At 39.1% G+C, this 16628-nt stretch overlaps 1 protein-coding gene across 1 annotated transcript in view; it reads right to left on the bottom strand.

Moving 5' to 3' along the window:
* The window catches only part of Phlpp1 (PH domain and leucine rich repeat protein phosphatase 1), a 204539-nt gene that overhangs the window by 104614 nt on the left and 83297 nt on the right, over window positions 1-16628 (bottom strand). Inside the window, exon 3 of the mRNA XM_048443747.3 lies at window positions 9505-9630. Coding sequence (XP_048299704.3) covers window positions 9505-9630 — 126 coding nt within the window. The remainder of the gene's footprint in view (window positions 1-9504; window positions 9631-16628) is intronic.

Genomic DNA, 16628 nt, shown 5'->3' with positions numbered 1-16628 from the left:
CTAGGAATGTATGTGAGCTATAGCTTTAGGTATCAAACACTAACAGTGCAGTCATAATCAGTGCTAAGGAAGACTCACAGAAGCACCTTCTTACCCTGCTGCCACCATGTTCTGGCTCATGTCGTAAGCCCTCCTCCACCTCCCACCCTCCCAATGCCTCTCACTGAAGAAGTCTGATGTCTGAGTCTGTTCATGACTACAGCACCAGACAACGGAGAGAACACATTAGCCAACCACAACTGGGAAAGACTAACCAAGCTAACACTGGACAGTCACAATCCCAATCTACCTCTTGTGTTTTGCTTCTCTGTCTACTCCTGTAATAGAAGCTCTTTGAAGATTTAAACCTTTGTGTGTGGAATACAATTAGTGTTCCACTATTAGTATGGTAACCAACTAAGGCTTTAATCTATCACAATTCAAAGTAAACATCTAGAGGGGGTGTGTGTGTGTGTGTGTGTGTGTGTGTGTGTGTGTGTGTACACGCACGTGTGTGTTGCTAGAGATTAAATACAGGGCCTGCACAAGTTCAACCACTGAGCTACATTGCCAGCCCTAAAACCATTCTTCACTTTCATCCTTATCCTCACATCTTCTATATAACTTACCAGTAACCTTGTCAACCTCCAAAACACACCCGAAGTGTCTTTCCCCAGGTCTCTTCATGTCTACTGCAACTGTTGAACTCACCTCTGCTAGATTAACCAGTTACTCTTGTCTTTCCCAGTTATCTATCACACATGTAACTTTACAAAAGAATGCTCTGGAATGTTCTGTCATGATATGAGCAACACACTTGAAACTCAACATCATTCTATAGCACAAGACCTCTGCCTACTGTGACTTCCCTTCCTTCCTTTTTTTTTTGTAGGCTTAGGGCCTTCACCCTCTACCTGGAAAGCTTGTCCTATCAAATCTTCAACCCATCACACTCTTCTTCTTTGATATTTCACTGAAATATCCCTTCTTCCCAACATTCTGTCCTAGCACCCTGTATAACACATTATGAGAACCTGATAACTTCCTTTCTCTTTTACATATTTTCAAATTTAGTTAACTTTATTTATTTTACATTTTGTGTGTATAGGTGTTTTGCCTGCATGTATATATGTATATAATGTGCTTGGCTGGTGCCCAAGGAGGCCTGAGGAGGGCATTAAAACAGGAGTTACAGTCAGTTGTGAGCTGCCATGTGGGTGCAGTGAATCAAACCCAGTGGTGCATTTAACCACAGAGCCATCTCTCTAGCTTCATTCATTCCTTTCTTGTCCATTTACTTTTAGTGTAAATCCTGCCAGGTGATAGAAAATGAACTTTTCTTTGCTATATTCTCAATGCATAAATCACAGACCTAACCAATAGAAGGTACTGACTAAATGCTTGGCAGAATTAGAACTGTAACTTACAAACTGTATAGTGGTCAACATACAAGACAATTAATCTTTTTGTTGTGACTGTTTTAATCAAAATAATCTGCTGTGGTTTACTTGGCAGTTTACATATGCTCATGTGTACACCCTTGTCACTATTTAAGAATTTGTATCTCAATTGTTTTTAATGTAAGCAGTTCACAACTGGTCGAATATGCATTACTCTAAAATTGGCCTGTAAGATCAAAAATATTTGCAATAAGATACTCTACAACTCAATCATACTCCTGAAATTTGTCACTCATAGAAAACAGACTGAAAAACCTGCCATGTAGCAGAGGAGACAAGAGAGTATAGTGCCAAATGAACTGTGGTACCTTGGACTAAAAAGGGAACAGAAAAGCAATTACAGAACATACACAGTCTTGTGGATGGTACATAATGATATGCTCATAACAAGGTCGGTCTCCTCATTCGAACAAATACGACATGACTACATGCACAGGAAACAGAACAAGGAGCATATGGAAACTGTATTCTTTACAATAGTCCTATAAACATAAAATCATATCAAAGAAATTTTAAAAAGGCTTATGTATAAGACCGTTATCTCAATATAGAAGAAGTTACTTCACTCTGACAGTATGCTGGCATTTTATTCTGAATAAAGGAGGGCATCAACAACTGATTTACTGTCTTGAAAGCACAGTGTCACTTAATTGTGAATACATATTCAAAATTACTTAAATACAAAAGCATATTACTTAATACTTGTCTCCTAATGGCTGCAAGCACAAGATGAATTTTAAAACAACTAGACAAATGGACATATCTTCATTTATATCACAATTACTCCACATGTGATGCTGGAGGGAAAGTGTTATCTCTCCCACAACCAGCTGTAGAGTGCGGCTCTGTGCATTGAGAACCTACGTTTGCCTTAGGTTAGGAGAATCTTCTAAATACCTTCAACCAAAACCTGTCAAAGCTTTCTGAAAGGGAGAGAAACTACAGATCCTAGGAGCTAGCCCTTACAAGAAAACAGCAACTTGCCAGTCATTAAAAATGAGGTGGTCCCATGGAAAGTCTCAGAAATGTTACCCTAACAGTCCATTAACTGTTTCTACAGTTACCCTCATACTTGCTTGCTTGACAAACAGCTCCATCATGCAGAAGGATGAATCATACTGAACTTGGGTAACAAATTGGATTATAATTTAAAAGCATGAAAGTGAATTCTGTGGTGATGTTCCTGCACCCCAGAGACCATCACACACCCAAAACCAAAGCACTTAGTACAGCAATCTAGTCCATTATGTCACAGTAAAATACAAAAACGCCTAGTCACAAAGTATCTGAAAAATGAGCATTTACTTATCTTATTTAAATTGTTATTCTAGTTTAATGCACAGGTACAGAATTTCAAGGCCAAAATACACACACACAAGGGAATAGGGCAAGGTTGACCCAGGATTCTGTCCTGCTCAGACCCACATCCATTCAATCCCAAAGAAACACACAGAGGTCTACATTAATTATAAACTGGTTAGCCTATTAGCTCAGGCTTCTTCTTAACTTTTACATCCTTCATTGGCCCATAATTCTTGTCTGTTCTAGCCACGTGGCTTGGTACCTTTCATCAGCAAGGCTTTCTCATCTTGCTTCCTCTATGTCTGGATTACAACTGCAAACGGACTCTTTCCTCTCCCCAGAATTCTCCTGTTCTCATTGCCCTGCTTCTATTTCCTGCCTGGTCACCCTGCCTATACTTCCTGCCTGACTACTGGTCAATTAGCATACAAGTGACAGAATAAAAGACCATTGTCCCATAGCAGGGGGAAATAAAATGGCCACAGTAAAATAAAAAGAATGAAAATTACTCAATAACTCATAATAAAAGAAAATGGGAGAAGACATAGAGTTAGATGGTTTACAGGAAAAGTATAATCAGAAGAGGGAAACTTGCAAGATTTCTAGCATGTTCTGTGGTTTCATATTTATCCTATCCTAGATGAGTCACTAAAATGTTCTCAACATCATGTAATTTATCTATAACATTAAAATAGTAATTCCAGTCTACTGAGTGAATTAAAGGTTTATTAATATCTTATAAATAAAAAATTTTACTATTTTTTAGTGGAAAAAAAGATGCCTACAGAATGGAAAGAAGGCTTCACCAATACCACATCTGACAAAGGGCTAATATCTAAAATGTATAAATACCTCAAGAAACTGAACAACAAAAAGCACAAATAATCCAATTTAAAGGGATTGTAGGAGCCAGAGGGGTTGAGGACATCACAAGAAAACCCACTGAGTCAACTAACCTGGACTCATAAGAGCTCATAGAGACTGAACCAACAACCAGGGAGCCTGCGCAGAACTGACCATGGAACTTTGCATATATGTGACAGTTGTGTAGCTTGGTTCTCTTGTGGGACTCCTAACAGTGGGAGCATGGGCTGTCTCTGACTCTTTTAGTGGCTTTTGGAACCCTACTCCTTTTTGGGACCACACTGGGGGTCACCTTGCCCAATCTTAATACACCTTGATATGCACCTTGATATGCCATATTTTGTTGATATCCTTGGGAGACCTGCCCTTCTTTGAATAGAAACAGAGATGGAGTGGATTGGGGGCTTGGGAACAGAAGGGGTGGGGTGGAGAAAGGAACTGGGAGGAGAGGAGGGTGGGGAAACTGGGGCTAAGATGTAAAATAAATAAATATATGAATAAATTAAAAAAAATAAAAAAATGGGGTATAGGTCTAAAGAGATAATTCTCAACAGAGGTATCACAAATGCCTGAAATCACTTAAAGAAATGTTTACTATCCTAAGCCTTCATGAAAATGCAAATCAAGATTCCATCTTAAACCTGTTAGAATGGCTAATATCAAAAACACAAGTGATAGCTCATGTTGGAAAGGAAGCAGAGAAAAGAGAACATTCCTTTGTTGTGGGATACTTGTTTTGTACACTATGAAGATGTGTCTTTGCCAAGGGACCGTCTGATTGGTTTAATAAAAGCTGAATGGCTGTTAGCTAGGCAGAAGAAGATAGGCAAAGATAGAAACTCAAGAAAGGAATCAGAAAGGCAGGAATCAGCAGTCAGACCAGAGGAAGTGGGAAGCATGGTACCGAGCAGAGGTAACAAGCCACATGGAAAAAGGTAGATTAATATAAGCAGGTTAATTTAACTTTTAGGAGCTAGTTGGGAACAAGTCTAAGCTAAGACCAAGCTTTCACAATAAGAAGTCTCTGTGTCATTATTTGGGAGTTAGCAGACCAAAGAAAGCCAGCTACACTCCTCCATTGCTGATGGGACTGCAAACTTGTACAGTCACTTTGGAAATCATTGTGCTTTCTCAGAAAATTGGGAACTGATGTACCTCAAGATACAGCTATACATATACACCTGTACCACTCTTGAGCATATATCCATAGGATGCTAAATCATACCACAAGGACACCTGCTCATGGCAGCTTTATTCATAACAGGAAGAGCACAGAAACAACCTATATGTCCCTCAATTGAAGAATGGATAAAGAAAATGTGGTACATTTACACAATGGATACTATTCAATGGTTAAAAATGAGGACTTCATGAAATTTTCTGGTGAATGGATGGAACGGGAAAAAAATTATCCCAAGTGAGGCAACCCAGTCCCAGAAAGACAAACATGGTATGTACTCTCTTATAAGTGGATATTATCCATAAAGCAAACATTCTACAAACCCAGAGAAGCTAAGTAACAAGGTGGCTCAAGGAGAGACCCATGAACCTCACTGTGAAGGGGAAATAGAATAGAGCCCATTGGGAGCGGGGGCAGGTCACGGATAGGATGAGAACAGGCAGGGAAGGATGGAAGGAGACAGTACTGGGAGAGACAACAAGAATCTGGGGGCATCTCTGGGACAAGCTAGAAACCTAATGCAATTGAAACTCCCAGCCATTTATGAGGGTGACACCTAGCAACGGGGGACCAGCCAACTCCTGTAACAGGCAAGGCTTCTAGTGGAAAGATTGAGACACCAATCCAGCCACAAAACTTTCGACCTATTATTTGCACTGGCTACAAGATGTGCTGGGGGTAAAGGTGGCACAGAAATTGTGGGAGTGACCAATCACTGACTGGCCCATACCATACTTGAGAGGCCTATACCATGAGAGGACCAGGATCCAGAGACAGGATAGCCCAGAGACTTAGGATAGAACACAACTTGCCAAACACAACTGGCAAGAAGTAAAAAAGTCAATGAAATTATTCCTAATGAAATATATAATAAATATTATATTAGCATATTATATAATAAGTATATTAAGAATATATATAATCATTAGTAATACTATACTGTTATACTCATAGATTGGTGCCTAGCCCAACGGTCATCAGAGAGGCTTCACCCAGAAACTGATAGACATAGATGCAGAGACCCACAGCCAAACATTACAGGGAGCTCGGGGAATCCCACAGAAGTGGAAGAGGGAGGAAGGACTGTAGGAGCCAGAGGACACTACAAGAAAACTCAAAAGAATCAACTAATCTGGGCTCATAGGGACTCACAGGGACTTAACCAACAACTAGGGAGCCTGAAGGGAATGACCTCAGCCCTCTGCATATGTGTTACAAATGTGTAACTTGGTCTTCTTGTGGAACTTCTAACATTGGGAGCAGGGGCTGTCTCTGATTCCGTTGTCTGTTTTGGGACCCTTTCCTCCTACTGGGCTGCCTTGTCCAGCCTCAATAGTGCCTAGTCTCACTGCAAATTAATATAGCATGGCTGGCTGATACTCACGGGCTGTACAACCTTTTCTTAAGGGAAACAGTGGAAGAGGAGTGTAAATGATGGGGACAGAGGCAGAAGGAGAGGAGAAAGGGGAAACTTTGGCCAGGCTATCAAAACAAAAATAAAGCAAAAAAAAATTTACTTATTTTTTAAAAAATGGTTATGGGTGTTTTGCATGCATGCATGCCTATACAACACTAGCATTTATGCACTACCCTTAAAGGCCAGAAGAGGGTGGAAAATCTCCTAGAACTGGAGTTACAGGTGATTGTTGGCTGTTATGTATGGGATGAGAATTGAACCCAGGTCCTAAGGAAGATCAGCAAGTACTCTTAATCAACTACTGAGTCATTCCTCTATCTCCCATACAAAATTTGTAAATGCTCATTCTCATCATGCAGGTCTTATTTAAGTGACCACATTTTTCGGATTTTATGGGTGTAGTTTCCGTGTCATATGTAGAAGTCACTATCTCACAGAAGATGTCCTGGTCATCTAGTCCTTCTAGATCTAGTGATCTAGGCAATCACTCTGCCTGCACTACAGCAATTTTCTCTGAGCCTTAGGTGGAGGAGTTATACTACAGATGCATTAGTTCAGTCTGTGCATCCCACGTCACTTACTCTCTGTACTGTGGCCAGTTACAGATGACTGTAACAACCTACATCTACTGCAAAAAGCAACTGAGTTGATGAGGGGTGAGTGGTACACTTATTTGTGGATAGAAGGGTAAGGATTTAAAATACAGTAATAAATTATACTGCTTCATGAAAATGGCAGTAATATGTTCTCTCTAGGATCAATAACCTCTTTAGTCACAGATAGCTTAGCTAGGTCTAGGTTCACAGTACCAGGCAGGAATTACCTCCTAATGAGTGAACTTTAAGCTAATTAGACAATTAGCTATTGTCTAGTAGAGCAAGAAATGATTGCAACTATGGTACCTATGAGGCTAGCTTGATGGCTCAGTCACAAAGTTCTATACTGCTGTTGGGGGACCTGCATCCAGCAGCACAGGGCTTTCAGAGAAATCCAGTGTAAACTAGACTTTCCTAGCTGAGGGGGGTTTAGAAAAAGAAACATACTCTCTCTTGATGGCTTCCTTCTTTATTCATTCTATGTTCTTTTTCTGTTCTTTCTACTGTATACATTTTTCTACAGCTTATATACTCCAGAAAAGTTTTTCAAGCAATATAGGAATTACAATGTGGCTACACTCTGTTTTTCAAGTGAATGATTACAATGAATACAGAACAAACAGTAAAAAACAGCATGTTTTCCATATTCCTTACATGATGAAACATTCTATGTTCTACAGGTGATTATCCCAAGAACTCACATACATTCATACCCAAGCAATTAATGATAGATTAACCATGTGTGCAAGCAAAGTATTCCTGTCAGGTCTTGGTGTAGGAGGTTCTTCTGTCTTTATGTTGCTTTCATTGGGTAATAAAGAAACTGCTTTGGGCCTGTTCATAGGGTAGAACTTAGGTAGGCAGGGAAAACAGAACTGAAGAAGGGCAGAGTCAGAGAGACATCATGGAACCATCAGAGACAGACACTGGGAATTTTACCCAGTGAGCCACTGCCACGTGGCGATACACAGATTAATAGAAATTGGTTAAATTAAGATGTAAGAATTAGCCAATAAGAAACTAGAGCTAATGGGCCAAGTAGTGATTTAATTAATACAGTTTAATTTAATTAATTTGTGTGGTTATTTCGGGGCTAAGCTAGCTGGGATGAACAAGCAGTCCCTCCTTGCAAAAAGGTCTTTTACTCGCAGACTGAAATCTAAATTTACAAAAAAAGGGCCAATAATTTTATTACTTATCTTGAGAGGTAATCTTATAAGGAGTCTTAGAGGAATCACAAACCTAAACTATTATATATGAAAAAGAATCAGTTAGCTCTAATTTAAATCTTCAGGGTATATACCTACTCCTCAGCAGTTTTTTATATCAGAAGATTGAGGGAAAAATGGGTATGAGGAATTAATCATTTCCTTTGGATATTAACCAATCCTAGAAAGAAAGGTCCATCAGCCAATGACAATTAGGATGCTTTGTTCTTGTTCCCTGACCTTAATGAGGTCCATATTTTGTGCCTTTCTAAAACTTTAGATTGTCTTCTGGGTTTTTCACCACAAAACTATTTAACAAAAACATCTTAGTCTAACATTGTTATTTTCAAAGCTTTGTTTCAGCTATGATGCACCCCGAAACCTATGAATATCTCCCAACACTAAGGTTAAAAGAATTATTGGGACTCAATTGCTAGTCATTAACTTGAGCTACAATCCATGTGGCTCCTTAGGTGAGACTCACAGACCCTGGCTTTGAAACACATCCTTGTATTTATTTTTATTCATCAAAACTCTGTATAAGCTCCAATTATTATTATCAAATTAGATAGTACTGCTTAGGGAGAAGTCATCTTCTTGACAATCCACAGGTAAAAATGCCCAGTAGAATGGGATGTTTCCAAGAGATAAACACACTATATTACAGCAGTGGAGATCTCCCCACATCCACTCACACCATGCTAGATACCAGAGACAAAGAGCTGCAGCAAACATGGAAAGGCACAGAAGCAGCAAAAGACATGCCAGGGTCTGCAGTTCTGTGGCCCTGCATAAACAAAATGGGCCCACCAAAGAGTTTCCTGATGGTGTGCTGACACCTGGAACTCAATTGCCACCGGCTGCTCCTCTGGCATGGCCAACGACAGTTTCTGCCCCTAGATGAGAGAGGGGAATCAATTTTCTCCAAGGATAGTTATCCAATCCCAAGTGGTCAGCATTAGACATATATACAAACGAGCAACACTAAATGAACTCAGAAGGTTGTGTCATGCATGTGCACACACATACACACACACACACACACACACACAAACACTAAACCACACCACACCAATAATAATAATTAAAGAAGTCATAAATTTGAGAATAAGTGGGGGAAATAGAAGGAGTTGAGGGAGGAGGAGGAATAGACACGATTTAAAATACTCAAATGGAATTCTGAAAGGAAGAAGGGAGAGAGGGAGGGAAGGAAAGAAGAAAGGAAGGAAAAAGAAAGCAATACACCTTAATTTTAAAAAAATGCTAAGTTTAGGGGCTAAACTAAAATTATGGGAGAGGTGCTCGTTTTCACCCATATTTAGCTTTTTAAATACTGAAGCTTGCTAATCACTAGTATACCCGAGAGAGAAGACCCAAGTGTAGAAACTGTAGGAACTGAGAAAGGCACACAGCAGGCGTGCAGGCTCCAGCATCAGCACTGTAGGAACTGAGAAAGGCACACAGCAGGCGTGCAGGCTCCAGCATCAGCACTGCTCACCTTGGAGACTTGCCGCAGCCACCGTAAGTACTCCGTGAAAGTATCAAAGCAGATGTAGTAGGTCTGGCTTTGGGGCCCCGAAGAGCTGAATGCTAAACAGTGCTGGTGCTTCTTCACTTCTTCCACCTGTGAAGAGCAGACAACAGAGGCAAGTAAGTCAGCAGAAGCTCAGATTAGCTGCTAACCACACCTGCATCTCCTCTCACTATGTGCCTTTCTAACAGCCACATCCTTGCATCTCAAACAATGTGATTGACAAATCAAGACAGGAGGATTTTTATCTTCTTTAGAATTCACCACCCAAATGAAATTCCCTTCTTCCTATTGAAGACAGTACAGGCCCTTTATATAGGTATCTTCACAAAAAGGTTTTGGGCTTCTTCTTCCTAGAATTAAAACAATAAACTCCCATTCACAATAAATTATTCATAAAGAGAAAAAGGTAAACAAAACATCCTATACAAACTCCTATTATTTTCTTGACCAAAAGGGCCATAAAAAATGTACAATAGAATTTTTAAACTGTCATTATGATGACATTGTTCAAAATGTAATCATATCAGAAATCACTAACGAAAATTAGTTTACAATCCGTGTATGTTTAGAAGATGAACAGCACACTTGTACAGCTCGCTCTTTCCGGGCGGAGGATTGCCAGAGCCTGGGTGTGCTAGGCAAGTGTTCCACTGCAGCTAAAAATCCAGCCCCATACATGACCCACTTTTCAAATACATACTTCTAAACATTTCAGGTTTTAAAAAAATTATAACCTAAAAGTTTACAACTAAACAAATACATGTCAAAATCTGTGCAATGAAATCAAGCAAACACAAAGGGAAATTAAACATCTTTTAATATTTAGGAAATTAGAAAATTAATTTTCTTAGCATGGAACTTATTAGACAGAAAATTTAAAACCGAAAGCTGAATGAACTCTACACTGAATGACAATAATAACAAAAGTAGAAACTGGAGCTGAAGGGATGGATCAGTGATGAGGAGACTGTGCTGCTTCAGAGGACAGCACCTCTGTTCCCAGCATCCACGTAAACTAACTGTAGGTGATCTGACTTCCTCTGCTGGACTCCATAGACAACGTTATTCAAGTGTATGTACCCCCCCCCCATGACACAAGCACATAATTAAAAAGAAAATTAAATCTTAAACTTAAAAGAATGATGTGCGGGCTCAACAGGTAAAGGCACTTGGTACCCAGCCCAACAACCTGAATTTGATCTGAATCCTCCATCATTGAAGGGGAAAACCAATGCTCCAGTTGTCCTCTGACCTTCATACAGGCACCATGGTGCCCACATGCACTGGCAGGTGTATACACACTGTAAGTTAATAAAGTCATGGTAAAAATATAAAAGACAATAAGACTTAGAGTGAGTGTAAAATTACACCTTGGCAAGCAAACTGGGTACCATCCTGTAATGTGAATATGCTTACCTTCTAGAGGCCAGCAATGCTCTCCAGTGCACACACTCAACAACAGTGCATTTCTGGTAGCTCATTCGGATTGAGCTCTTCACTGTTGAGGACCTGTCTGACCTGCTGATTTCACTCTGGAAATCCTTGCTAGGTTTTTTAATGCCTTTGCAGCAAGGATACTGGTATTCACCAAACACTCCATCTACTTCTCAGCACTTCCCACACCCCTTACAAAAGTAAAGTCAACATAAATAATTCTGGCTATAAGCTGTTGACAAGAGTGGCATGCATAACTATTTCAGATCTAAATATACAGGAGTGGGACTTGAAGGAAAGCATTAAACCAGCCACCAGGCCTTCCTTACAAATACCTACAACCACAGCTCCAATGTGGGCAGGAAGAAGACAGCTGGGGCTGCTGACTTCCAGTTTAGCCATGAGGTTCAGGAAGAAGAGCAGGCAGCAGTGACTGAAAGGACACCGGACGTTCTCGTCTCAGCTGCTTTCATTCATGCACATTAACACTCACAGCACACACGGAAAGACAAGGACCAGGGAATGACTCTGCCACAGGTCACCAATATTAAACAACAGAAGAGCAGATTATCATGCAGGGTCCCTACACAGTGTGCAGAAAGAGAGATCAACCCCAAACCCACCAACTCACAGTGGACATGTTAGAAGAATGAAAAATTACTATTTTAAGGCAACAAGATCTGATAGTTCTAGTACCATGGTAACACTAATTTCAAAGTTAGTGCATCAATACTTTTTGTATTTTCTTTGTATTTTGCTGTTTTCTTTTTGGGCTTCTTGTGCTCCCCTATGTTTCTGTCACTTTGTCACAGAAACTATTGTTAACTGATGACTCACTGTCCTGTCAGTGTTCTGGGGGCAGAGGCCGGAGACACAGGTCTCCATTATCACCTTCACAAGCCTGAGAACTTCCCTTAGATTTGGGCCAAACTAGAATTCACAGCTTCAATGTTGAAAAGAATTTTTGAAAGTAACCAGTTTATGAAGAAAAGTTGGAGTTTAATAAAAATGTTTCAATACAGGCTTTGATGAAAAAATAGACACTTAGAAGAAAGGCAGATATACTCTAGAGCCCAAGTGTGGGCTCCTCGATGGAGAACTACAAAAAGTGAGACCTACCCAGGGCAGTACAGGCTCAAGGGCAGGCTGTCTGTTCACTCTTCTCAACATCAAAAACATTTCTACATAATATCAAATGTTCCCGGGCATAGAAAGAAATTCCTGTATTAAAAATGTATTTACCAGAAGGAATATCAATCTAAGATTACGTCAAAAAACACTGTAACAACAAAAACATGGAACGTTAATAAAATAGAATAATCCCTAACATTCATAAGTAGAAAAATTACTTTAAAAATTATACTAACTATGGAATATTTACAGATTAGAACATTAAAATGAAACTATATAAATATGACATCTTACAAAATCCATACAATGAAAAGTCTCTATCTTAAAGAATGTCAACTTAATCAGAATGTTCTGGTGGCCTGATGATGATGATGATGATGATGATGATGATGATGATGATTCTGACTTGATGTTTCACCATCAGCTCCTGCCATCTACCCAACTACTGAAGGTACGGCTATCTTAGATAATTCCCTTAACTGTACAGAACAAAAAGGAACAGCTCATTTATTGCTCATCTTTAGCTGATTAGGTAAAAATATTAAAACCTTACTTAAATACATTAGCTAATAATGAGTTTTAATTCTAGAGAGCAAATTTGGCATGAGAACACAATGAATAAAAAATTATCTTTATTTAAAATACCTTTTCAATAACACTTTAAGACAGCTTTAACATCTTTAAAAACTACAATTGTGTATTTGTGTGTCTGTATGCACAATGGCCAAGATGCATAAGGATGTCAGAGAATACAGTTGTGTATATGTGTGTGTCTGTATGTATAATGACCAAGAGGTGTAAGGACATCAGAGGATGCAGTTATATGTGTGTGTGTGTCTGTCTGTCTGTATGCACAAGGGCCAAGATGTATAAAAACGCCAGAGGATAACTTGGAAAGAGTTGGTTCTGGCATTCCACCATATGGAGCCCAGGGATCGAACTCAGATCATCAGGCTAGGCAACAAGTGCCACTACCCACAAAGACAACTCACTGGTACAAATCAGCTTTCTTAAACAATGAAGCAACCCAAATCGAAGACCCAGATATTAATTCACACACTTTCGAAAACCTGAATTTTGACAAAGACGCAAAAAAAAAATCAAATGAAAAGAAGAAAGCATATTTAACAAATGGTGCTGGCATAACTGGATATCAATATGTAGAAGAATGAAAACAGAATCATATCTATCACCATGCACAAAATTGAAGTCCAAATGGATCAAAGACCTCAACATAAAGCCAGTCACACTAAAAGAGAAAGTGTGAAGTACACTTGAATACATTGGCACAGGAGACCACTTACTAAATATAAGCCCACCAGCACAGACACTGAGAGAAACAATTAATAAATGGAATCTCCTGAAACTGTAAAGCAAAAGATATGGTCAACAAGACAAAACAACAGCCTACAGAACAGGAAAAGGTCTCTACCAATCTCACATCAGACAGAGGGCTGATCTCCAAAATATACAAAGAACAAGAAATTGGTCATCAAAAGAACAAATAATCCAATAAAAAAAAATGGAATACAGACTAAAACTGAGAACTCTCAACAGAGGAATCTACAATGGCTGAAAGACACTTAAGGAAATATTCAACATCCTTAGTCATCAGAGACATGCAAATCAAAACAACTCTGAGGTTCTATCTTACATCTGTAAGAATGGCCAAGATCAAAAATACTTATGCTGGAGAGGTTGTGGAGTAAAGGGAACACTCCTGCATTGCTGGTGGGAGTGAGGGCTGGTACAGCCCCTTTGGATATCAGTGTGGCGATTTCTCAGAAAATTAGGAAACAACCTTCCTCAAGACCCAGTAATACCACTTTTAGGTATATATATATATATATCCAAAGGATGCTCAATAGTGCCACAAGGACATGTGCTCAACTATGTTCATAGTTGTTTGTCATAGTCAGAAACTGGAAACAACCTAAATGCCCCTCGACCGAAGAATGGATAAGGAAAATGTGGTACATTTACACAAGGGAGTACTACACAGCAGAAAAAAAATTCTTGGATTTTGCAGGCAAATGGATGAAACTAGAAAACATCATTTTGAATGAGGTAAACCAGATCCAGAAAGACAATTATCATATGTATTCATTCATAAGTAGCTTTTAGACATAAAGTAAAAAAAACCAGTCAATAAATTACAATCCCAGAGAACCTAGACAACAATGAGGACCCTAAGAGAGATATACATAGATCTAATCTACATGGGAAGTAGAAAAAGACAAGATCTTCTGAGTAAATTGAGAGCATGGGGACCTTGGGGGAGGGTTGAAGGGTAGGGGAGAGGCAGGGAGGGGAGCAGAGAAAAATGTGGAGCTCAATAAAAACCAATAAAATTTTTTAAAAAATGAAGGCACTTGTTATTTGAAAACTGTAAAATGATCATGCCTGTTGATGTGGAAAACTGAAAAAATAGCAACTGCCACTAGACTATACATTTCACTTCCAGCTCGTCCACATATAAATTAAAAAGAAAGAAAAAAGGTTCTTGCATTTAATCTCAGCTTTTCCTTTACCAAATAAAACAGGATGACAAAAAGAAATTGACAAACACTAATAAAAGCTCATATTACAAAAAGTGAATGATTTTCTCCTAACTGGGTCAACAGGTTTTAAAAGACTTGGTTTTCAACAAGCTCCATTATTTTTAAAGACAGTGCAAAGCAGGTTTGGCAAGATCTGCTTGTAAAAAGCGGAAGCTATTAACTTTCAATTCACTCAATAGTAGAAGTCTATCCAATAACAGGCCTGGAAGACAGGACTGGTCTCTGAACGGCAATGCTAATTATAGACAGATTTTCTGACCTTATCTGAACATTCCACCTGCTCTTCTGCCTCTCTCTGAGTAGAATAATCTTGTTCCCACTTTAAATGTCAAAAGATTTTTCACCCTTCAATTTCTATTATTGTTACGTCTCTCGTTACAAAATGCTTTCTTCCCCCTACAAAGCGCTGCCCTTTTCCTGACCTTCCATAGTGCTCTTGCTTTCTGTGCCCTGCTTACAGCTATAATGCAAATGATGATGCATCCACCCTTCCTCTCCTGATTGGAATCGTAAGCTGTTCAAAGCCACAGATGGTGACTTCCCATTTTCAAACACAGTACCTTCCCTCACAAAAGATAAGCAATAAATCATTATATCACATTTGCCTATGCAAACACCAAGCATGGCAAACAAGACAGACTTTACATATAAACCAAATGTTAACTATGTCTGCATTTTAAAAGAATCATCTATGATGACAACATTAAAGGCAAAAATTTTCATTAATTCATGAAAAGACAAAATGTGAAACAATCAACTAGGCCATGGATGTGTTTGCTTGGTAGAAAACTTGCCTACCATGTGTCAAGTCTGGGTTCGGAAACAAACTAGCTGTGGTGGCAAACACCTGTAATCCCACACCTGTAATCCCAGGCAGGTGAATCAGGAGTCAAGGTCATCCTTAACTACTTACATAGTTTCACTCAAAAATGAAAGAAAGAATAGATTTAAAACTAGCTTTTAGTTTGGCTGAAATCTATTGTGAGAAGGCTTGGGTACCAGCCTTCCTGGGGCTAGGGTTTGCAGGGCAGGGAAGAGAAACTAGCACAGAACGTCCCCAAGGACAGGCTAAACTACAAAGTTGCTGACATCAGAGCCACGTGTCACTATGCAGATCTAGCCTTTACCTTCAATTCCGACTTCAACTTTTAGAATGTATCAGACATGTGTCAATATTTTTATGTTTGTATTTTCACAAAAAAATGGCTTCTTATTTTTCCACTAACTGCATTCTCCATCTAGATCTACATCCTTCCCCATCAGGGAGAGGGAGAGGGAGGAGAGGGAGAGAGAGAGGGAAAGGGAGAGGAATAGGAAGAGAGAGGAATGGATGGATGGATGGATGGATGGATGGATGGATGGATAGATGAATAAATGAATAAAGGAAGGTAATAAATGTTTTATATGTCCCCAGTTCCAACAAACTATTTCTTATCTAAATGAGAATGTTTAACAAATGACATCATTTTAAAAACAGCAAACACTGATGTGATTATAGTGATGTTATCCCCAACAGAGAATTTAATACTTGTTTATAAATAAATCATCAGAGAATTTACTACTTCACTGAGAAAACTGGTTCTATTTTATAAGTGATGGGTAAAAAATAATAATAAAAAAAAACAGTTAACATGCCCAAAGAAAAGCAACTGGTAATGTCAAGTGTGTAAGCAACATTTCCAGCTCAGAATGGTCAGTCATAGTAATTAATCCCACTAAGTCCCTGAACACAAGTAAGCAGAAGGTAACGGAAGTCTAGCCAGACTTCAGCAGTAGGACATCTTAAACCTTCATAAGCACACTTGAGTATTTCTACAGTCAAACTTAGGAATGATGTTCTGTACTATGAGGTATGTGCTCAACAAAACAAAAGATATCTACTCATAATTAGTTTATCATCTGCACTCTAAAACAGAACAATGACATTCTGTAGATCTACTTTCCCTCATGATCCAATGGTAT

The sequence above is a fragment of the Myodes glareolus genome, chromosome 5 (genome assembly GCF_982192425.1).
Source record: "Myodes glareolus chromosome 5, mMyoGla1.1, whole genome shotgun sequence".
NCBI classification, from domain to species: Eukaryota; Metazoa; Chordata; class Mammalia; order Rodentia; family Cricetidae; genus Myodes; species Myodes glareolus.
Note: the sequence above shows the minus strand (reverse complement) of the source record. Positions and strands in the feature narration are given on the sequence as shown.